Source organism: Ictalurus punctatus, chromosome 24 (genome assembly GCF_001660625.3).
Source record: "Ictalurus punctatus breed USDA103 chromosome 24, Coco_2.0, whole genome shotgun sequence".
NCBI classification, from domain to species: domain Eukaryota; kingdom Metazoa; phylum Chordata; class Actinopteri; order Siluriformes; family Ictaluridae; genus Ictalurus; species Ictalurus punctatus.
Window position 1 is genome coordinate 1210682 of NC_030439.2, and position 25255 is coordinate 1235936.

The following is a 25255-nucleotide window of genomic DNA, read 5'->3' on the forward strand; positions in this document are numbered from 1 at the left end:
ATATTTCCTTGATTTGCTTAAAATATTGACACATACACTTACCATCTGTGAAATAAATATCTACATTATTTATAAATTTGAAGTCAGGAAGTCATGAGATTATATGTATGTACAGTATATGTACAAGGCTAGGGTCCATTTGAACTGTATCAGTGATTAATATTTTAGCTACAGAACTTATATCTTTCTTTTTAATACAGATATTGCAACATGGTTACGCCACATGATGAGGTGTCACACCAAATGATCAGAAGAAAATGTATGTGAAAAAAAATTCATACACAACAATCCAGATCTGAAATCCCACAAACATTTTATAATTAACATTAAACTAAACTAGCAATCAAAATGTGCAGTGCGTGTTAAAATGTTGCAGCTCTCCGTTTCTCTCTTTCTGTTTCTCTTTCTCTGTTTCTTCCTGTCTGTCTTTGGCAGGTCACTTAGATTACATATGTCGTCTTTCCCAGCCCATTTCTTCTCTGGTAGCTAAAACAATAGTGTATCATGTTGTCACATGAGGTAAATATTTTGTAAATAGTCTCATTTAAATGTATGATAAGAACAGAAGAAGATTAACATGCTCATTTCATGGAAAAACATATTTTTCTTTCTTTTTATAAATAATTTAAAAAATTTTTTTAAATAGTTTAGTAAATTTTACGTTTGATGTAGTCAAAGCTACAGAATCTCTGCTGCAAAAACAGCTATTTCGTTATTTTTAGTTCTTATTCATGTTTACGTATCACTGCTATTCAGTCCATAGCAGTTCAGTCCTGCTCATTTACACTGAACTGATAAAGAATGATTCATCTATCCTAGTATTTAACGAAACACAATACAGGACTAATCACAACAGAGGACATTTAACATATCGGTTTTAAATGCACAGTAAAAAAACCAAAAAAAACCCCCATTAATAACGTAAAATATACACAAAATATTAATCCTCAAATATCAATTGATATCGCAGGAAAATGCATTGAAAATGAAAACAAATCTGTTCCAAATGAAACTGTAATAAAGAACTGCATGTATATAAATCATGAGTTGGGTATAAAAGCACAGGAAAAGCCAATGGAAGACATATATCTATTACAGACAGTGGTTACACCAAATGATATTTTCTGAACACCCTGCAAAACAGGACTTCATCTAACTACGATAGGTTTCTTTATTACATTTATAATGCTATATAGATGATATAGATTTACATATACAATTACATGTTCATAATTAATTTTTTTTGCCATATATGGCGTCTATATAGCAGTAGTTGAGAAGGTTTTCCAAATTTTAAGCTCTTCACCTGCATCTGCATGATGTTATTCATTTTGCTGCTGTTGCCACATGACCTGGCTGATTAGATAACTGCAGGTGTAAAGGTGTTCCTAATAAAGTGGAAGGTGAGTGTAAATGTCTCAAAATGGTCTTTTCTTAATGTCGCACTTCTTGATATTTCATACAATGAACCTGGGACAAATTTCATGCCAATGCTTCGCAGTTGGTCAGTACAGTGCAGAGCAGGTTTATAAGAAGCGCACTAATGGTCAGACAGTTACACCGCATGATATTTGGACTCTTCTAATAAATGACAAATGATCAGTAGACTGGAAAAGAATTAAAGTTGCTACATGAGATGAGACACACTAGATTTGTATTACGTCTTATTAGGCTCATTATGCATACACCCGAGGATGCTAGAAGAGCTGTCGAAGATTCTAGAAGACATTTATAATCCTGAGCTTAAAGATTAATTGCCTGTTGTTGTTGGTGCACAAGATATTCCATTATCTCTGAGAGTCCAGATCAAACAGCCACACGGCAGCAGCACATCTACGCACTACACTTGACTGACTCTTAACATGGTCAGAGCCGGTTTGGACCGCTCTGGTGATTGCTCTGGCCTACATTTTCATCTTTTAGAGCTAGTACATGCATTAGAGAGCATTAACAACACAGCAGGAAGTCTCGGGTGATTGACATTATTAGCACTTAGACGATACGTTTCACAGAATTAAATTAAGACAGAAGAAAGTGTTGATACACAGTGTTCATCTGGATGAAATCATGCAGTGAGAAGCCAACGTTATCCGTGAAGTGTTAAATGGATCATTGTGAAACAAATTATTTGATAATTTGATCTCTTTTAAATAAATCAGGTGAATTTGCTCATGAAACTGAATGTATATTTGTGAAAGCGTATTTCATTCAAAGTAATGATAGTAATATCAATGGGAATGGAGGGAAAATCAACATAAAAGTATCTTTCTAAGGTATTTGGCCACGACAAACTGCTTCACTGTGTCGTGGCATAGATTACAAGGAGGAGATATGAGTTTGAAAGTTATCAAGAGGGAAAATTAATGGATGGCTCAAACATGATAATTATAAATATATAATAGTTAATGTCAATAATGTAATGTAATAAACATAGTTAATGTCAATATTAGTAAGTATTATTATTATTATTATATTATTATTATTATTATTATTATTATGGTTGCTGTTACTACACGCGTTCCAATCATCAAATATAAGTATTGTATTACATAAATGCATTATTATAACTACATTATTATATCTGTGATTCAAACGAATCAAAATATGCTTAGTGTGATTCACCTAAAGAATCGATACAGTGAAGTGACTCGCGATGCCCATCAGTGAGGTGTATCGCTCACTCCTCCTCTGTCACATTCCTCACCCCCCTACACCCCCTCCTCCTCCTCCAGCTGCTCCCGCGCCGCTGCTTCTCCTCTCCCTCTCCTCTTCCTCTCCGCCGCTTCTCCTCATCCTCCCTCCACACCGTGGCGGAGATGGCGGGCGTCGCAGCCGCCTCGTTCTTCTCGAACGCGTGTCGTTTCGGTGGCTGCGGGCTGCACTTCGACTCTCTGGCCGAGCTCATCGCCCACATCGAGGACAGCCACATCGGTGAGTGCCGCTAGCTCTGTACCACTTAGCCGGTTCCGCTACTAGCTAACCGGAGCTGCAGCGCTCTCACTCCCCGGAGGAAGCTGCCAGTGTGTGTGTCAGGGTGTGTGTGTGTGTGTGTGTGTGTGTGTGTGTTTAGGTCAGGGGGTGTGTATGTGTGTGTGCAGTTGTAACAGTATGTGGAGAGATAAATATCGACGTTATGCACCGCAGCGTTTCACATTACTGAAACATTTCTTGCTAAATTCCGCTTCAGCTACAACCATAACGAAGCTAACTTCGTGTGTGTGTGTGTGTGTGTGTGTGTGCGCGCGCGCGCCGAGGCCTGAACCGTAATTAGCACCGCTGCTTTCAGCTTTGTTTTGCTCGTGTTTTCAGCCTCTGTGTACACACACACACACACACACACACACACACACACACATATATATATACATATATATATTTATATATATATATATATATATATATATATATATATATATATATATACACACACACACACACACACATATACATCCATATATATACACACACACATATACATATACATGTATATATATATTTATACACACACACACACACTTGTACATACCTCCATACACACACTCACACACACACACACACACATACATATATATATATATATATATATATATATATATATATATATATATATATATATATATACATACACACACGCATGCATACAGTTATGGTTAGATTACAGTAATAGTTATTATGATTAGATTATTATGGTTATAGTTATGGTTTAGAGCTGCAACAACTAATCAATAAAATCGATAATAATCGATTATGAAAATCGTTGTAACGAATCTCATTATGGTTTAGTTGGTCTGCGCGGCACGGGGCACGTTTACTCATTACATTACTTCTGTTCAGAAAACACGCCTGGGAGAGTAAAAAGCTGTGTCCCAAATAATGTACTACACACTTACACTATGCATTATGTACTCTACTGTGTAGTGTATGAATTTTAGAAAGGTAATATCATCTCAAATATAACACTAGCATTTTTTTTTTTACTGGAAGCATAATTCACTTCCTAGTCGAAGGCACTTGATGTCACACGCACGTAATGCGACGCCACTAGCTTTAGCCTCAGAGTCACCGACACTGACTTTCTTCAGTTTACTTTCTGTCAGCGTTACCTTTTTTTCCCAACATGACCTCAGCCCTCATCAGACGGAGGCAAGATCGTCACGTGACTGAGGAAGAAAGGGTGCGACCTCCAAGTCCTCTAAGGCAGGGATTAAACACCGCCGAGAAGATTTATAAACTTTATAAAGCGGAGTTTGTAAGCATGACAGTGATGCGGTCGCGAGTTGCTTAAAAAGTTTCATTTAATTTAAGATTATTGTCATTATATGGTGTATTTGTGTGCTTGCAGTGTAAATTCTGTCGTTTATTATAACGGAAGTGATGTGTTAGTAACGAGGCCGCGTTGCTCCTCACGCGAGATGCAGACGCGGTGATACAGAGTGTAGTGGGAGTAAGATCTGTAATGTCTAATTGAAACATTATGATCAAAAAGTAAAATAATATGCCTAAAGGCAGCGAGTAACAGAAACCACAAATGCAGTGAAAGTGAGTTTTTATGAGTAATTTAGGACTGTAGTTGAATTCAGTGCTTTTTGTGCATCCATAAAAAATAATGCTACCTATCTATCTATCTATCCATCCATCTCTCTGTCTCTCTCTCTCTCTCTCTTTATATATATATATATATATATATATATATATATATATATATATATATATATATATATATATACACACACACACACATATAGGGATTAGGGATGTCACGATACCAAAAATCTAGTAGTTGGTACCGATACCACAAAAACTACACGGTACCAAAGTCGATACCACGGTGTGGTTAAAATAAATAAATAAATAAATAAATAATTATAAAAATAAAATTTAAAACTCCTGGAGGACATCCTCGTCTGGTTGATACTGCAAAGAGAGAGAGAGAAAGGGGTGGGGTATTTTAGTTATCAAACAGTGTCTGACAATGACTAATAACAAGTGCTAAGGTGCACTCCTAAATACGCGCACACACACCCACACCCACACACCCCTTATACTGTGAATGCAAGCATTAGTTTAAATTCTCTGATATGGTGGCAGGCCAGAAAGATTTATTAAAAGCATGAACGTGTGAATATTATTATTAATATATTATTAGTGACATGAGGCTGCATGTATCCGACAGGACCCGGGCTGGATGGCGATGCATGGTGTCCATTAGGAGGTAGTTTATAACACTGCAATGTGTTAGCGTCGTTAACAAATAACTGTCTATCGCTAACATTACATGGAGCATAACGTTAGCTGGTTTCATGTCCACAATGCAGCTGCCTCAAACACACATAATACAGGAGCGTCTTTCAGGAGCGTCGCCGAATTCCAGGTGTTTCCTCGCTTTGTTTGAAATGAACGATAGCAGCGGCTGCACACCGGAAACCGATACTAGCTTTCCTCTCAACGAGTGGGGGCGGAGCTAAACTTGTTAAGCTAAGCTAAACTTCTGTAGTTTTTCCCGTGTGCTTGTAGGCGTTGTTCTTCTTCACCACTTGTGGACCGACTAAAACTCTTGCGTGTATTTGCTGCCCCCATCAGGTCCGGAAGAATCGCAACTTCGGTACCTACGGTCCTTGCGCAACTGGCAACTGCAGAAGAACAAGTACCGTCACGTTTTAAACATGTTGGTACCGACTTAGTATCGGTTCTCATGACATCCCTAATATTAGTTAGTGTATATTTATATTATATATAAGTACTTATGCTTTTATTTTTTTGGATTCACAGAAAGCAAAGAATTAAATTACAGTCCTAATATATATTGTTGTGTGTGTGTGTATTGGGTAATTTTTTGTTTTGAACAAACAGTTGTGTAAAATTTTAGTCTGAATTTATATTTGTAACACTCTGTGGATTTTATTTAAACAAACAAACAAACAAACAAAAAGGTACTGAAAGCTCGCCCCGCCCCCATCCGATTAATCGAAAAGATAATCGACCAACTAATCGATTATGAAAATAATCGTTAGTCGCAGCCCTATTATGGTTATAGTTATGGTCATAGTTACGGTTATATTACAGTGATAGTTATTATGATTAGATTATGATTATGGTTATAGTTATGGTTATAGTTACGGTTATATTACAGTGATAGTTATTATGATTAGATTATGATTATGGTTATAGTTATGGTTATAGTTACGGTTATATTACAGTGATAGTTATTATGATTAGATTATGATTATGGTTATAGTTATGGTTATATTACAGTGATAGTTATTATGATTAGATTATGATTATGGTTATAGTTATGGTTATAGTTATGGTTAGATTACAGTGATAGTTATTATGGTTAGATTATGATTATGGTTATAGTTATGGTTATAGTTATGGTTAGATTACAGTGATAGTTATTATGATTAGATTATGATTATGGTTATAGTTATGGTTATAGTTATGGTTAGATTACAGTGATAGTTATTATGATTAGATTATGATTATGGTTATAGTTATGGTTAGATTACAGTGATAGTTATTATGATTAGATTATGATTATGGTTATAGTTATGGTTAGATTACGGTTATATTACAGTGATAGTTATTATGATTAGATTATGATTAGATTATGATTATGGTTATAGTTATGGTTAGATTACAGTGATAGTTATTATGATTAGATTATGATTATGGTTATATTACAGTGATAGTTATTATGATTAGATTATGATTAGATTATGATTATGGTTATAGTTATGGTTATATTACAGTGATAGTTATTATGATTAGATTATGATTATGGTTATAGTTATGGTTAGATTACAGTGATAGTTATTATGATTAGATTATGATTATGGTTATAGTTATGGTTATATTACAGTGATAGTTATTATGATTAGATTATGATTATGGTTATAGTTATGGTTAGATTACAGTGATAGTTATTATGATTAGATTATGATTAGATTATGATTATGGTTATAGTTATGGTTATATTACAGTGATAGTTATTATGATTAGATTATGATTATGGTTATAGTTATGGTTAGATTATGGTTATATTACAGTGATAGTTATTATGATTAGATTATGTTTATGGTTATAGTTATGGTTATAGTTATGGTTATATTACAGTGATAGTTATTATGATTAGATTATGATTATGGTTATAGTTATGGTTAGATTACAGTGATAGTTATTATGATTAGATTATGATTATGGTTATAGTTATGGTTATAGTTATGGTTATATTACAGTGATAGTTATTATGATTAGATTATGATTATGGTTATAGTTATGGTTAGATTACGGTTATGGTTATAGTCATGTTTATATTTATGGTCATCTACAAGGGAACAAACCGAGCTGTGCTGAGCTGCTGAGCGTTTACTAGCTGAAGTAAACGGCTTGTTTTGGGTAAATGGCTGGAGATTCTTTGCAGTCAGTGACCATCTTTCCTCCTTCCTCTGCCTTTAATCCAGCCATTTTCACTTCCTGCTGGTTTGTCTTGGCTTGACTGCTGAAATGTGACTTGGCCAGTTAAAGGCTTGAACACTGAGTCCTTGCTGTAGCTGTATGTTGTAGGTTATTGTTCTGCTTCAAGGTGAAATGATGTTTAAATCCAGTCAGAAGAATTGATTCTGAAGTTGTTAGAGTCAGACGAAGGCAGCAGTACAGTTACGTGTGTTTGTGTAAGTACACAGGAATGCTGTATGAAGTCATGCTTTCCTTCTGTCTTTCACTGCATGGATTATAACTGTGTTTACTGTGTGTGTGTGTGTGTGTGTGTACGTGCGAGTGTGTGTAGGAACAGTACATGCTCCCACATGCCTGTACGTAATCAGCACATCTGTCTCCTGGCTATTGTTACAGCAGGTAACAGGTGAGCTCATGCAGACTGAGGCAGTGTGGTGTGTATTCAGGACATTACTCAAACACGATGAAAATCTCCTTACACTCAGTCCATAAATATTTGGACACTGATAAACCTGCTGTTATTTTAGCTGTCTATCACAGTGTACTGCAGATGAAATTAAGTAATGAGGGAACCAGGTGAGGTTCTCCATCAGGTGAACGCCAAGGAATTTGGTGCTCTTGACGAGCTCCACAGAGTCCCTCCATTTTCACAGGGTCAAAAGTAATTGGACAGGTGACTGATAAGCCTTTTCCTCATTATTTCATGACGCAGTTATGAGATAAAAGGTCTGGAGTTGATTCCGAGTGATGAATTTGCATTTGGTAGCTGTTCATGGGAACTCTCAATGTGTGGTCCAAAAAGGTGTGGGTGCAGGTGAAGGAGGCCATCATTGGGCTGAAAAAAACAAAACAGACCCACCAGAGAGAGATAGGAGAATGTTTAGGAGTGGCCAAATCGACAATCTGGTACATTCTTTAAAAGAAGGAACGCACTGGCGAGCTCAGCAACACCGAAAGGTCTGGAAGATCACGGAAGACAATTAAAGTGGACGATGGCAGAATTCTTTCCTTGTTGAAGAAAAACCCCTTCAGAACATCTAGCCAAGTGAAGAAGACTCTGGAGGAGGTAGGAGTATCATTGATGTAAGAATCAGTGAATGTAAATGCAAACGATTTACCTCAGGATGTAAATCACTGGTAACACTCAAGTACAGAAATGCCTAAAACTCTTCTTATTTATTTTTTAAAAAGCCTGATCAGTTCTGGAACAAGATTCATTTCACAGAGGAAACCGAGATGGACTTGCACCAGAATGATGGGAAGAGAAGAGAATGGAGAAGCAAAGGAACTGCAAACATGGTGGAGGCAGTGTTATGGCCGGGGCATGTACAGCTGCCAGGGGAACTGGGTCACTGGTGTTTATTGATGATGTGACTGCTGATAGAAGGAGCAGGATGAATTCTGAAGTGTGTAGAGCATTACTTTCTGCTCAGATTCAGTTAAATACTGCAGAACTGATAGAACAGCGCTTCACAGTACACATGGATCATGGGTAATGGAAAACAGACCACAAAAGCAACCCAAAAGCTTTTTAAGGAGAATAAATGTTCTCGAATGTCTGATGACCTCAACCCAATTGAGCTGCTTTTCACTTACTGAAGATAAAAGTGAAGGCAGAAAGACCCTCGAACACGCAGCAGCTGAAGGCGGCCACAGTAAAGGCTTGGCAAAGCATCTCAAGGGAGGAATGTCCATGAGTTCCAGACTTCAGGAAGTCACTGACTGCAACGGATTTGCATCCAAGTATTAAAAATCCTAATATTTATGTTTATGTACGTTTGTCCAATTACTTTTGAGCCTGCGAAAGTGGAGGGACTGTAAAAAAATGGCTGTAATTCCCAAACGGTTAATACAATGTTTTTGAATTAAAGCTGAAAGTCTACACTTCAGTCACATCTTGATTGCGTCATCGTGGTGGTGTACAGAGGCAACATCATGAAAATTTTGTCTCTGTCCAAATACTTATGGACCTGACAGTATGTAAACGTTAAGCGCTGTAATTAGACTGTAGCTGTATAATCCGCGTAAAGCTAGCCGTGTTCTTACAGTAATCCCTTCCATAATGCTCTACAGTGAGGTGTGATAATATTACAGCTGTGCAGTCAGAAACCGCAGCGATCACCACGTCTCAGCTGGAACCGTCCAGGAACCACAACAGAACATGTTCACTATAATCCTTTAATAAATCTCTTTCTGTACACTTTACCAGAATCTACAGCGATGTGATGGACGTGTAACCCGTAGCTGTGTAGCAAAATGTTTGTGTTCTATAATACCCATTTTACACCAACACCAGGAAACCAAATAAACACAGATACACCAGGTATTCACTGCCCTACTGCCCTACTGTCCCACTGTCCCACTGCCCTACTGTCCCACTGTCCCACTGCCCTACTGTCCCACTGCCCTACTGCCCTACTGTCCCACTGCCCTACTGTCCCACTGTCCCACTGCCCTACTGTCCCACTGTCCCACTGCCCTACTGTCCCACTGCCCTACTGCCCTACTGTCCCACTGCCCTACTGTCCTACTGTCCCACTGCCCTACTGTCCTACTGTCCCACTGCCCCACTGTCCCACTGTCCCACTGCCCCACTGTCCCACTGTCCCACTGCCCTACTGTCCCACTGCCCTACTGTCCCACTGCCCTACTGCCCTACTGTCCCACTGCCCTACTGTCCCACTGCCCTACTGCCCTACTGCCCTACTGTCCCACTGCCCTACTGTCCTACTGTCCCACTGCCCTACTGTCCTACTGTCCCACTGCCCTACTGTCCCACTGTCCGACTGTCCTACTGTCCCACTGTCCCACTGCCCTACTGCCCTACTGTCCCACTGCCCTACTGTCCTACTGTCCCACTGCCCTACTGTCCTACTGTCCCACTGCCCCACTGTCCCACTGCCCTACTGTCCCACTGCCCTACTGTCCTACTGTCCCACTGTCCTACTGTCCCACTGCCCTACTGTCCCACTGTCCCACTGCCCTACTGTCCCACTGCCCTACTGTCCCACTGCCCCACTGTCCCACTGTCCTACTGTCCCACTGCCCTACTGTCCCACTGTCCCACTGTCCTACTGTCCCACTGCCCCACTGTCCTACTGTCCCACTGTCCCACTGTCCCACTGCCCTACTGTCCCACTGCCCCACTGTCCCACTGTCCCACTGCCCTACTGTCCCACTGTCCTACTGTCCCACTGCCCTACTGTCCTACTGTCCCACTGTCCCACTGCCCTACTGTCCCACTGCCCTACTGTCCCACTGCCCCACTGTCCCACTGCCCCACTGTCCCACTGCCCTACTGTCCCACTGTCCCACTGTCCCACTGCCCTACTGTCCCACTGTCCTACTGTCCCACTGTCCCACTGTCCCACTGTCCCACTGCCCTACTGTCCCACTGTCCTACTGTCCCACTGCCCCACTGTCCTACTGTCCCACTGCCCTACTGTCCCACTGCCCCACTGTCCCACTGTCCCACTGCCCCACTGTCCTACTGTCCTACTGCCCTACTGTCCCACTGCCCTACTGTCCCACTGTCCCACTGTCCCACTGCCCCACTGTCCCACTGTCCCACTGCCCTACTGTCCCACTGCCCCACTGTCCCACTGCCCTACTGTCCCACTGTCCTACTGTCCCACTGCCCCACTGTCCCACTGTCCCACTGCCCCACTGTCCCACTGCCCCACTGTCCCACTGTCCCACTGTCCCACTGCCCCACTGTCCCACTGTCCTACTGCCCTACTGTCCCACTGCCCCACTGCCCCACTGTCCCACTGTCCCACTGCCCTACTGTCCCACTGCCCCACTGTCCCACTGCCCTACTGTCCCACTGCCCTACTGTCCCACTGCCCCACTGCCCTACTGTCCCACTGTCCCACTGTCCCACTGCCCTACTGTCCTACTGCCCCAATGCCCTACTGCCCCACTGTCCCACTGCCTCACTGCCCCACTGTCCCACTGCCCCACTGCCCCACTGTCCCACTGCCCCACTGCCCCACTGTCCTACTGTCCCACTGCCCTACTGTCCCACTGCCCCACTGTCCTACTGTCCCACTGCCCTACTGTCCCACTGCCCTACTGTCCCACTGCCCCACTGTCCCACTGTCCCACTGTCCCACTGCCCTACTGTCCCACTGTCCCACTGTCCTACTGTCCCACTGTCCTACTGTCCCACTGCCCTACTGTCCCACTGTCCCACTGTCCTACTGTCCCACTGTCCTACTGTCCCACTGCCCTACTGTCCCACTGTCCCACTGTCCCACTGTCCCACTGTCCTACTGTCCCACTGTCCCACTGCCCTACTGTCCCACTGTCCTACTGTCCCACTGCCCCACTGTCCTACTGTCCCACTGCCCTACTGTCCCACTGCCCCACTGTCCCACTGTCCCACTGCCCCACTGTCCCACTGTCCCACTGCCCTACTGTCCCACTGCCCCACTGTCCCACTGTCCTACTGTCCCACTGCCCCACTGTCCCACTGTCCCACTGCCCTACTGTCCCACTGCCCCACTGTCCCACTGCCCTACTGTCCCACTGTCCTACTGTCCCACTGCCCCACTGTCCCACTGTCCCACTGCCCCACTGTCCCACTGCCCTACTGTCCCACTGTCCCACTGCCCCACTGTCCTACTGTCCTACTGCCCTACTGTCCCACTGCCCCACTGTCCCACTGTCCCACTGTCCCACTGCCCTACTGTCCCACTGCCCCACTGCCCCACTGTCCCACTGTCCCACTGTCCCACTGCCCTACTGTCCTACTGCCCCAATGCCCTACTGCCCCACTGTCCCACTGCCTCACTGCCCCACTGTCCCACTGCCCCACTGCCCCACTGCCCCACTGTCCTACTGTCCCACTGCCCTACTGTCCCACTGCCCCACTGTCCTACTGTCCCACTGCCCTACTGTCCTGCTGTCCCACTGCCCTACTGTCCCACTGTCCCAATGCCCTACTGTCCCACTGCCCCACTGCCCTACTGTCCCACTGCCCCACTGTCCTACTGCCCCACTGCCCTACTGTCCCACTGTCCTACTATCCCACTGCCCCATTGTCCCACTGTCCTACTGTCCCACTGTCCCACTGCCCTACTGTCCCACTGTCCCAATGCCCTACTGTCCCACTGCCCCACTGCCCTACTGTCCCACTGCCCCACTGTCCTACTGCCCCACTGCCCCACTGTCCCACTGTCCTACTGTCCCGCTGCCCCATTGTCCCACTGTCCCACTGCCCCACTGCCCCACTGTCCTACTGTCCCACTGCCCCACTGTCCCATTGTCCCACTGTCCCACTGTCCTACTGTCCCACTGCCCTACTGTCCTACTGTCCCACTGCCCCATTGTCCCACTGTCCCCCTGCCCCACTGTCCTATTGTCCTACTGTCCCACTGTCCCCCTGCCCCACTGCCTGATGCCAGGGTTTTGAGGTGAAGGGGTTTATAACTCCAGCGGACAGATAAAGCAGGGTCGATGATGAAGAGAGCAGAAATGACCTGATCCACTTTTAGTTGTTGGCCTTTTCTATTCTGTCGTGTTGGCGCCCCCTTCAGGACAGATTGGCACAGCAGGTTTCGGTAATGAACCTCAGGGAGATTTAGAAGCATGACTGAGGCATGTATATGTGAATAAAGTAGGCTATTCACCAGATTCCTCCGCTGCACAAGTCACTGTGAATAAAACATGACATAAGAGAACGAGCGCATGAATACGAGCCTGATGTTCTACTGGACATCACTCTCTCCATCTCCTACTCCCGTGTTCCTCCTCGCGTGCCTCCCGAACACAGACATGTCCTCTGAGGTGTATAGGGTGAAGAGGAAGAGAACTGGAACAGTCCCGTGAGTGAGGAGCTGTGTGCAGGTCTACGCAGGTCTTCAGGTCGTCGCTGTGTGATGATGATGATGATGATGGACCGGTGGAGTTGTGAATGCAAGGCGCTTGATTAGATCTTTTTAAAGAAACGATTCAGCGCGCGTGTCTGTCCCAGTCTCTCATCTCTCTGTGACCTGACGTGTTCCTGGTGCCTCTCCGAGCCTGCGTCTCTCCAGGTTCCTCTGCAGGCTCCTCTTTACTCTCTGTGGTATGAAGGAGTAATATAAGAGTAGTAGGTATCAGGACAGTAATATAATCAGAGTGAACATGACTGGCACAGTGACTCTGTGAGACGGTGTAGAAAAGCTGAAATCATTATATAACGCCTGTGTTTATCTGCCGTCATCTATTTATTTATTAACAGGGTTTTAGATTACTGCCTCTGTAATCACTGTAAACCTCCTGGATGAAAGGTGAGTGACCACTTGTGTGTGTGTGAGTGTGTGTGTGTGTGTTAGACTTTTATAGGCCAATTAGCGAGATCCAGTGGAAATTCCCTCATACCAGCCTGCACTCTGTGTGTGTGTGTGTGTGTAGGCGTTGGTTAGTGTGTGTGTGTGTGTGTGTGTAGGCGTTGGTTAGTGTGTGTGTGTGTGTGTGTGTGTGTGTGTGTGTGTGTGTGTGTGTGTTCCTGGTCTGTGTTTGTATTCTTGCAGATTCCTGCAGGAGTGTTGTGTACCGCTGTGCTTTGGAAATTATAATTACACACAGTTTTTTAGCTCTTGCGGTCTCCTCTCGTCCTCCTCTCGTCCTCGTCCCCTCTCGTCCTCGTCCCCTCTCGTCCTCTTCCCCTCTCGTCCTCTTCCCCTCTCGTCCTCTTCCCCTCTCGTCCTCTTCCCCTCTCGTCCTCCTCTCCTCTCATCCTTTATCCGGAGACCTGCTGATCTCACATGTGTTTAAACACTACACTAAATCAGCCATCTGGAAAACAAGCCTGTTGCCCCATGCCATACCAGGCTTTCACACACACACACACACACGCACACACACACACACACACACACACACACACACACACACACACACATACATACACACTTTTTGTCTGTCCCAGCTTAGTTCTATGAAACAGGTTCTAAGCTAAAGGGGAAGATTCGTTGAGACTGATTACTTTACGAGACTTTACAGCGAAGCACCTATACTGCTGGTCTGTACTTTAACTACCTCTGCTATTTCCTGTATAAACACACCGATTTCCTGTACGGGAACGTTAAAGGAGCAGTAATATTACAGAGTAGAGGAGTAACAGACCTGGTGTGTAGGTGACATCTTGTTTTATTTGACGAACTTCCAGAGGTTACCACACGGGGGCAGTCGCAGCACACAAATTTTAGTCAGAGAAACACTCACACACACACACACACACACACACACACACACACACACACACATTTTTGGAATAGTTCCTGGTTTGCCTCAGGCAGTGGAAGTTGCCTGCTGTCTCCAGCAATGTGGGGAAAAAGTGTGTGTGTGTGTGTGTGAGAGAGAGAGAGAGAGAGATTGAGAGAGAGAGAGATTGAGTGAGTGAAAGAGAGAGAGAGATTGAGTGAGAAAGAGATTGAGAGAGATTGAGTGAGTGAGAGATTGAGAGAGATTGAGTGAGAGAGAGAGAGAGATTGAGAGAGAGAGAGATTGAGTGAGAGAGAGAGAGAGATTGAGAGAGAGAGAGATTGAGTGAGAGAGAGATTGAGAGAGATTGAGTGAGAGAGAGAGATTGAGAGAGATTGAGTGAGAGAGAGAGATTGAGAGAGATTGAGTGAGAGAGAGAGATTGAGAGAGAGAGAGAGAGATTGAGTGAGAGAGAGAGAGAGAGATTGAGTGAGAGAGAGATTGAGAGAGATTGAGTGAGAGAGAGAGATTGAGAGAGATTGAGTGAGAGAGAGAGATTGAGAGAGATTGAGTGAGAGAGAGAGAGTGAGAGAGAGATTGAGTGAGTGAAAGAGAGAGAGAGATTGAGAGAGATTGAGAGAGATTGAGTGAGAGAGAGAGAGAGATTGAGAGAGATTGAGTGAGAGAGAGAGAGAGATTGAGAGAGAGAGAGATTGAGTGAGAGAGAGAGAGAGATTGAGAGAGAGAGAGATTGAGTGAGAGAGAGATTGAGAGAGATTGAGTGAGAGAGAGAGAGAGAGAGAGATTGAGAGAGAGAGAGAGAGAGATTGAGTGAGAGAGAGAGAGAGAGATTGAGTGAGAGAGAGATTGAGAGAGATTGAGTGAGAGAGAGATTGAGAGAGAGAGAGAGAGATTGAGTGAGAGAGAGATTGAGAGAGATTGAGTGAGAGAGAGAGAGAGAGATTGAGAGAGATTGAGTGAGAGAGAGAGAGAGAGATTGAGTGAGAGAGAGAGAGATTGAGTGAGAGAGAGAGAGATTGAGTGAGAGAGAGATTGAGTGAGAGAGAGAGAGAGAGATTGAGAGAGAGAGAGAGAGATTGAGTGAGAGAGAGAGAGATTGAGTGAGTGAAAGAGAGAGAGAGATTGAGAGAGATTGAGTGAGAGAGAGAGAGAGATTGAGAGAGATTGAGTGAGAGAGAGAGAGAGATTGAGAGAGATTGAGTGAGAGAGAGAGAGATTGAGAGAGATTGAGTGAGAGAGAGAGAGATTGAGTGAGAGAGTGAGAGAGAGATTGAGAGAGAGAGAGAGAGATTGAGTGAGAGAGAGATTGAGAGAGATTGAGTGAGAGAGAGAGAGAGATTGAGAGAGAGAGAGAGAGAGAGAGATTGAGAGAGAGAGAGAGAGAGATTGAGAGAGAGAGAGAGAGATTGAGTGAGAGAGAGAGATTGAGTGAGAGAGAGATTGAGAGAGATTGAGTGAGAGAGAGAGAGAGATTGAGAGAGAGAGAGAGAGATTGAGAGAGATTGAGTGAGAGAGAGAGAGAGAGATTGAGAGAGAGCGGGAGAGATTGAGTGAGAGAGAGAGAGATTGAGAGAGAGAGAGATTGAGAGAGATTGAGTGAGAGAGAGAGAGAGAGATTGAGAGAGAGAGAGAGAGAGAGATTGAGTGAGAGAGAGATTGAGAGAGATTGAGTGAGAGAGAGAGAGAGAGAGATTGAGTGAGAGAGAGAGAGATTGAGAGAGAGAGAGATTGAGAGAGATTGAGAGAGATTGAGTGAGAGAGAGAGAGAGAGATTGAGAGAGAGAGAGATTGAGTGAGAGAGAGATTGAGAGAGATTGAGTGAGAGAGAGAGAGAGAGATTGAGAGAGAGAGAGAGATTGAGTGAGAGAGAGATTGAGAGAGATTGAGTGAGAGAGAGAGAGAGAGATTGAGAGAGAGAGAGAGATTGAGTGAGAGAGAGATTGAGAGAGATTGAGTGAGAGAGAGAGAGAGAGATTGAGTGAGAGAGAGAGAGAGAGATTGAGAGAGAGATTGAGAGAGATTGAGTGAGAGAGAGAGAGAGAGATTGAGAGAGAGATTGAGTGAGAGAGAGAGAGAGAGATTGAGAGAGAGATTGAGAGAGATTGAGAGAGAGAGAGAGAGATTGAGTGAGAGAGAGATTGAGTGAGAGAGAGAGAGAGAGATTGAGAGAGAGAGGGAGAGATTGAGTGAGAGAGAGATTGAGTGAGAGAGAGAGAGAGAGATTGAGTGAGAGAGAGAGAGAGAGAGAGATTGAGAGAGAGATTGAGAGAGATTGAGTGAGAGAGAGAGAGAGAGAGATTGAGTGAGAGAGAGAGAGAGAGATTGAGAGAGAGAGAGAGAGATTGAGTGAGAGAGAGATTGAGAGAGATTGAGTGAGAGAGAGAGATTGAGAGAGATTGAGTGAGAGAGAGAGATTGAGAGAGATTGAGTGAGAGAGAGAGATTGAGAGAGAGAGAGAGAGAGATTGAGAGAGAGAGAGAGATTGAGAGAGATTGAGTGAGAGAGAGATTGAGAGAGAGATTGAGTGAGAGAGAGAGAGAGAGATTGAGAGAGATTGAGAGAGAGAGAGAGATTGAGAGAGATTGAGTGAGAGAGAGAGAGATTGAGTGAGAGAGAGAGAGAGAGATTGAGAGAGATTGAGAGAGAGAGAGAGATTGAGAGAGATTGAGTGAGAGAGAGAGAGAGAGAGATTGAGTGAGAGAGAGAGAGAGAGATTGAGTGAGAGAGAGAGAGATTGAGTGAGAGAGAGAGAGATTGAGTGAGAGAGAGAGAGAGAGATTGAGAGAGATTGAGAGAGAGAGAGAGATTGAGAGAGATTGAGTGAGAGAGAGATTGAGAGAGAGATTGAGTGAGAGAGAGAGAGAGAGAGAGTGAGAGAGAGAGAGATTGAGTGAGAGAGAGAGAGATTGAGAGAGAGAGAGAGAGAGATTGAGTGAGAGAGAGAGAGAGAGATTGAGAGAGATTGAGAGAGAGAGAGAGATTGAGAGAGATTGAGTGAGAGAGAGAGAGAGAGATTGAGTGAGAGAGAGAGAGATTGAGTGAGAGAGAGAGAGAGAGATTGAGAGAGATTGAGAGAGAGAGAGAGATTGAGAGAGATTGAGTGAGAGAGAGATTGAGTGAGAGAGAGAGAGATTGAGTGAGAGAGAGAGAGATTGAGTGAGAGAGAGAGAGAGAGATTGAGAGAGATTGAGTGAGAGAGAGATTGAGTGAGAGAGAGAGAGATTGAGTGAGAGAGAGAGAGATTGAGTGAGAGAGAGAGAGAGAGATTGAGAGAGATTGAGTGAGAGAGAGATTGAGAGAGATTGAGTGAGAGAGAGATTGAGTGAGAGAGAGAGAGATTGAGTGAGAGAGAGAGAGATTGAGAGAGAGAGAGAGAGATTGAGAGAGATTGAGAGAGAGAGAGAGAGATTGAGAGAGATTGAGAGAGATTGAGTGAGAGAGAGAGAGATTGAGAGAGATTGAGAGAGATTGAGTGAGAGAGAGAGAGAGAGATTGAGTGAGAGATTGAGAGAGATTGAGAGAGATTGAGTGAGAGAGAGAGAGATTGAGTGAGAGAGAGAGAGATTGAGTGAGAGAGAGATTGAGTGAGAGAGAGAGAGATTGAGTGAGAGAGAGAGAGATTGAGTGAGAGAGAGATTGAGTGAGAGAGAGAGAGATTGAGTGAGAGAGAGAGAGATTGAGAGAGATTGAGAGAGAGAGAGAGAGATTGAGAGAGATTGAGAGAGAGAGAGAGAGAGAGAGAGAGAGAGAGGTCAAAGGACATAGTTTTATGATTAATCTTACAGTAAAATCTACAGTCATTAAGTAAATAAAAATGTTAAATGAAACTATTTTATTCTGTTGTGTGAAGTTCAGGACTCTTCTTGTGATATTTTGGGGCCAAGCACCAAAGGTGAATCACTGTAACTGTATTATTTCTTCTTCTTCTTCTTCTTCTTCTTCCTGTTATTATTATTATTATTATTATTATTATTATTATTATTATTATACTTCCATGTGGTACTCTATGGCAGCCCACACATCTTTTGGACGGTCCCAGCTGATTTGGACATACATCTGCAGTAATAAGGTTGAGTTCAATGGACACCATAAAACTTCATCAGAAAGTTTGGATCACGGCATCGTGAGACCAACTCGAACACAACTTTTTTCGAGCTGCTTGGCGTACTGTGATCAAATCGAGTGTATCCCCATGGGAACGAGCACTGGTGGTCCCGCTGACATCTGAAAGTGCTTGGCCCCGAAATCACTGCTTGCAGGTATTAATTTAGTACTTAATTTATTTGCGATGAAATCCCCCTCTGCCCGTGTCTCGCTGCGTGTGTTATAGATACGGATCCTAGAGCGCTGGAGAAACAGGAGCTGCAGCAGCCCACGTACGTCGCCCTGAGCTACATTAACAGGTGTGTTTATGTATGATGACCATTAAAGTTCATACATTAATCATACAGAATTAAATGTAAAGGTTAAATATTCAATTCAATTCAATTTTATTTGTATAGCGCTTTTTACAATAGACATTGTCTCAAAGCAGCTTTACAGAAATATCAACACGGTATACAGATATTAAAGGTGTGAATTTATCCCAACTGAGCAAGCCACTGAGTGGCGACGGTGGCAAGGAAAAACTCCCTAAGATGTTTTAAGAGGAAGAAACCTTGAGAGGAACCCGACTCAGAAGGGAACCCGTCCTCATCTGGGTAACAACAGTTAGTGTGAAAAAGTTCATTATGGATTTATATGAAGTCTGTATGGCGTTAGGAGCAGCCGTAGTCCCAGCAGTCTGGAATTAAAGAAGATTTGAGCTCCATCCAGAGGCAGAAAGGATCTGGATCTCTAGTATCTCCATAAATTCGTGTGGGGCTCGGCGAAAGGAGAGAGGGAGAAAGTAGAACAGAATCTAGTCAGGGTAGGCTTGAGTAAACAAATACGTTTTAAGCCTAGACTTAAACACTGAGACTGTGTCTGAGTCCCGAACACTAATAGGAAGACTGTTCCATAACTGTGGGGCTCTATAAGAGAAAGCTCTTCCCCCTGCTGTAGCCTTCACTATTCAAGGTACCGTCAGATAGCCTGCATCTTTTGATCTAAGTAGGCGTGGCGGATCATAGAAAACCAAAAGGTCGCTTAGATATTGTGGCGCGAGACCATTTAGTGCTTTATAGGTTAATAAGAGTATTTTATAATTAATGTGAGATTTTACTGGGAGCCAATGCAGTGTGGATAATATCGGTGTGATATGGTCGTATTTTCTAGTTCTAGTTAGGACTCTAGCAGCTGCATTCTGGCTGCAAATACACCTCTAATCAACATTTGGGGGGGGAAAGGTATAACTGTAATATTTTAAAGGCTGATTTCCAGTGTATTAATGCAACGTGTGGTGAAAAGCAGGTACTGCGTAATACCACCCCTGTGATGAAGCGTGGCGGTGGCAGCATCGCACCGTGGGTGCACTGAATAACGGCTCTGAACACACACTTAAACGAGAGACTTCCATTTTGATTATTTTTAATACATTCGCAAAGATTCCGAATAATTTTCAGGTTATTGTGCGTAGACTGACGGCACAAAACGCATTTAAAATTGAATCTAGAACAGTAGAGAAAGTGTTGTGTAGCCACCGTGTGTGTGTGTGTGTGTGTGTAGATTCATGACTGAAGCAGCACGCAGGGAGCAGGAGAACCAGAAGAAAAAGGTGCAGCCGAAACTGTCGCTTTCAGCCACCGGAAACGTCTCGCGTAACATGTCCACGCCCCCTCGCCATAGCAACGGCAGTCTGACCCCGCCTGTGACTCCGCCCATCACTCCTTCATCTTCCTTCCGCAGCAGCACACCCACAGGTGTGTGTGTGTGTGTGTGTGTGTGTGTGTGTGTCTGTAGTCATGACGGCGGATGCAGGGAGCGTTAGATCGGACGGTCGGACGCAGAGCGCTGTACGAGAGTAACACCGAGTGTGTGTCCTTGCCCTCAGGCAGCGAGTGTGATGAAGAGGAGGTCGAGTATGAAGACTCGGACAGCGACGAGTCCTGGACTACGGAGAGTGCGATCAGTTCCGAGTCCATCCTGAGCTCCATGTGCATGAACGGAGGAGACGAGAAGCCCTTTGCCTGTCCTGTACCTGGCTGCAAGAAGAGATACAAGGTACACACACACACACACGGAATAATAATAATAATTACTATATATAATATATATTATATCCAAGCCCCCTTCAAACGCACGGCTCCTGGGAAACCTTTCTGGAACCTGTTAAAGCTCGGCTCACGTGCTTCACTTCAGCATGCACATACTTGGTGTTTTGAGCGGTTGTGTAGCTGTGTGTAACTCGCTGTGGTTTTCTGCTTGAAGAACGTGAACGGTATAAAGTACCACGCCAAGAACGGACACAGGACGCAGATCCGCGTGAGGAAGCCCTTCAAGTGCCGCTGTGGGAAAAGCTACAAAACCTCTCAAGGGCTCAGGCACCATACCATCAACTTCCACCCCCCACTGTGATTATTACACACACACACACACACACACACACACACACACTACTCATATTGCTTCAAAACGTACGTACTCACCTGCACGCAGTATGACATCAGCTTCCTGCTGGTACCTTTTCTGTTCTTTATTTTATTTTTTATTTGTATTTATTTATTTTTAAAATAATTTGAAATATTTTGTAAGTGTTAGTGTCTCGCACAATACTTTCATGTCGTTATTTGCTTTTAACAGCCGTTCAGTAATTATTATTGTCCAGCGAGGCTGAGAGATTTAATTTACAGACGTGTGTGTATATAATATCTATAAGGAAACGTTCAGCATGTGCATGAATTTAGTCGCTGTACTTTTATATGTTTGTTTTTTGTTTTTTTTTTTGGTGGATTTTCACACGTACACGCCGAAAACGAAACCGTTTCACGTAATACGGTGCGGTGCGTACGCGCCAAAACTCAAAGGGGTCCGAATACGGTACGTTCTGAATCCTAGGGGGTGGGGGGTGTATATTTTAACACCGTGCCTGTGTTAGTGCTCAAAATATCCACCTGTTTTTCAGATTTAAACTAAAAATGGGCGCGGGTGTAAAAATAAATGTTTACATTTAAAAAATAGGTCAAAATGGAGGTTTTTCATCAGCGTTTCGTTTTATATTTATTTATATATATATATATATATATATATATATATATATGGCCTGTTTGATTCTCCGAGATGATTTTATATTTTAATAACGGTAAAAAAAGGTACACGAACGTACAAGATTTACATGTTTGAAAAAATGAATACAATCATTCATTTCTTTCGAATAAAAAACACAGAGAATGGGATTTTCTGAAATCTGGCAACCGTGGCTCTACAGCGCCACGTTCAGGTCGAAACCTCACACCTCTGCGACTGTTCGGGAATCGTTTCCGTTTGTTCACTCATAGAATAAATCCGGATTTGGGCGGATTCGGGAAGCGCACAGGCCCCTTCGGTTTGTACGCGCACTGTACGTTAGATCAGACGGATTAGATTTGATTTTCTTGGTCATTTATTCACACAATGACCAAACAGCGCTCCAGGGTCCAGTCTTCTTGGAGAAGTCTCTACAAGCTTTATGCTCCCTCTCTAGCTCAGTCAGATTGGATCTTCAGCTCTCTCCAGAGATATTCTCCCGAGACTCGTCCTGAAGCCACTGCAGCGTCGTCTTGGCTGTACATCGTCGTCGTCGTGGTGACAGGTTCCCACTACATGCCTTTTACCTACAGTACGCATGGTTTCTACCTTAAAGTTCTGATTGATGGAGTATTAGAGTGGGCACTGGGTTCTTGTTCACCTCCCCGACCTAGGCCGTTCTTGTCCGGACAAACTCGGATCCAGAACGTCTTCCATTTCTCAACGACGAAGCTCGGCGTGCTCCTGGGGACGTCCGAAAGCTTCAGAAACGGTTTTATTCCCGTGTCTCGACACGTTTCGACCGTGGAGGTCCGCAGAGAGTTCCTCGCACTTCACGGCTCGTTTCGTTCGGTCTGACCCGCACTCGTCTACGCACAGCCGTGCGCCTTTCTGAACCACTGGCCAGAGGTGTACTCTAGTGACGTTCAAGAGTCCCTAATTTATGAACACGTTTAACCGATGCTAGTGGAGTCGAGCGGACGCTGGTAGATTTGAACAAACTCTGAACGTGAGGGCGCGGGAGAGTTACAGGAATGGGGCGGGGCTTAAAATCAGAGCGTCCCGAACACCAGCGCTGATCAGATTCCAGATTCACGTGCGCATTTTCTCTTTCACTATGATGTGTTTGAGCGATAACTGTACCGGAATTCTCCTACACAGAATGCGTAATGGCTGGCAGGTCAGCTGATATAATATAATGTCATTTAGCGGTTAGCAGTCCCGCCTCCGCCCTTGGTGCATGGAGTACGCACGTTCTCCCTGTGCTTCGCCCGTTTCCTTCCCCAGTCCAAAGACACGTGTTGTAGGCTGTCTAGCGTCTCTGAAGTGTCCGTAGCGTGTGAACGGGTGTGTGATCGTGCCTTGCGGTGGGTCAGCACCCCGTCTCGGGTGCCCCTGCGATAGGCTCCAGCGACGGACGGATGGAGTAAACAGCACCGGATATGGCGGCAGTATAGTTTCGTGTAGAGACACAAACCTAATTACTATTAAAGTGGAACCTACCGTTTTGTTCTTATTTACTTTTCAACCTTCTGTTTCGTTTTGTTCCTTGTTGGCGGAGAAACTGTGCGAGTCTCATCGGAAAGACATTAATCTCAGGTCCCAACACTGCCACCACCATTTATACAACACTGAGAAAAGGGACGTTGCTGACAGCGTTACTCCGCCCAGGAAACGGTGATGGATGTGGAGGGAGGGAGGGACGGAGATGACGGAGACGAAGGAACATTATTAGTTATTAGCCAGCAGCTGTGAAGTGCCATGTTATTGTGGTGTGCGGATGAGCGTGAGCAGTGTGTTGATCAGACCTGATACTAGTGTGTACGCACTCTGCACTATTGTATGTTTGTGACGTTTCCTCATCGCGCTCGTGTTGGTTTTGTGTTTCCGTGCTGCTGCTCGCGTGCCAGTGTGTGTTCCTGCCTCGCCGCGCCGCTCTGCAGGACCTCTGCTTCTAGTCTTACTGTTCGTTTTCGTCAGAAGTATTACGCTGTTATGTCGCTGCCTCTCGTTATACGCTATGATGCCATAGATATAGATATAGATAGATATTTACGCTGGCAGCAGTGATTGACAGCGAGCGTATTTTCCCCGGTTGCACACGTACTGTACGGTTTATAGTCGCCGCGGTGAGCTCGTGATTCGGTGTATAATCTGAATGGCGAGGTAAGTCCAGCGTGGGAACTGGATCAGAGGCGCTGCCTTAACTCCGACCTCGTCAGTAGGATGTACTCGACCCTTCGAATCTCCTGCAAGCCTGCATTCCAGTACCGGGTTCACCTTCACGTCCCCTCAACACTTCAGCTGCTGGGGATCATCAGCGCCCTCTTCAGGCCCGCCGCAGTACACCTCACACACCGAGGTAAAACCCCAAGCCGTCGCTGTAGACATTACCAGAAGGCACTGTGAATCTGATCCGGGTTCTTCTCCAAACTCTTTAAACAAAATAAATGGTGGGTGTTGTTTATTTAATTTAATTTAAATGCGCAATAAACCTCTTCAGAAATATCACCACCGGCTCTACCTACACTTCCGCTTAGCTAGCACGCTAGCCAGCTGTAACATCACGTCACACACAGTGGGACGAGTGCGTGGTTGAGGGTGTATGAACAATACAGGAATGCAGGCCGGGTGGTGAGGTAGTACACACGCGCCATAGCGGTTCCCCCGTGACGTGACGTGCCGCGCCGCTGCTCTCACGTGAGCTCGACGCACACCGAGCCGCACACACACCAGTATTCACGCGTCAGTACTTTTAAACCGTAAACGTCGCGTCATCGAGTACGGAGCACGTTTCGGGCGTATCCCGAGAGATTATTAAACCCATCGGTCCAGCCTCCAGAGGAAGCCGCGATGGGACGAGCAGACGGACAGACGGCGTGTAGATGCCAAATAAAATAAAACGTGTAGTGCAGTGAACAGTGCCAGTTTTTATACTTGAACAGACGTATATAGTTCTGGTTTCACGTCGACGTGGTGTCACTTTGAGTGCGCGTGCGCGTGTGTGGAGAACCTTTCTGCACTTAGCATAAACACTCGTACATATCATTTTGTAGAACATCTTCACAGAGAGGATGCGTGTGATGGAAACCTTTATACTTTATATACACATCTGGACTTCAAGTGAATAAGATGCAGTCGTGTTGTTCTGTGTGTGTGTGTGTGTGTGAGAGAGAGAGAGGCAGTTTGATATCCTGTACAGTGAATGTATTGTAACCTCTTTGTAAAGTAGTTTTGAAATTATATTTTCATACTACCGTTTTGTTTTGTTTTTTTGTTTTTTTTTGTGTGAAATATTTTCTCCGTGGCGAAATTTGTACCAGGCGTGTCCTTGTGAATATGAAAAGACTGTTCAGGTGTCTTTTATTTTAAAATGCTGTTAAGAAAAAAGAAAAATAAAGACAAAAAGCGAATGAACACATGTCATGTGTATTTCATGGATTTA

The 25255-nt window shown here is 44.2% G+C and overlaps 1 protein-coding gene across 1 annotated transcript; it reads left to right on the plus strand.

Annotated features, from left to right (window-relative positions):
• Positions 1–2659: 2659 nt before the first annotated feature.
• On the plus strand, positions 2660–25221 carry jazf1a (JAZF zinc finger 1a). The gene is made up of 5 exons (XM_017454384.3): positions 2660–2931; positions 18998–19070; positions 20314–20507; positions 20639–20808; positions 21016–25221. Exons 1-5 carry the CDS (start codon positions 2817–2819, stop codon positions 21160–21162), a joined length of 699 nt encoding a protein of 232 aa, XP_017309873.1. The 5' UTR covers positions 2660–2816; the 3' UTR covers positions 21163–25221.
• The last annotated feature ends 34 nt before the right edge of the window (positions 25222–25255 follow it).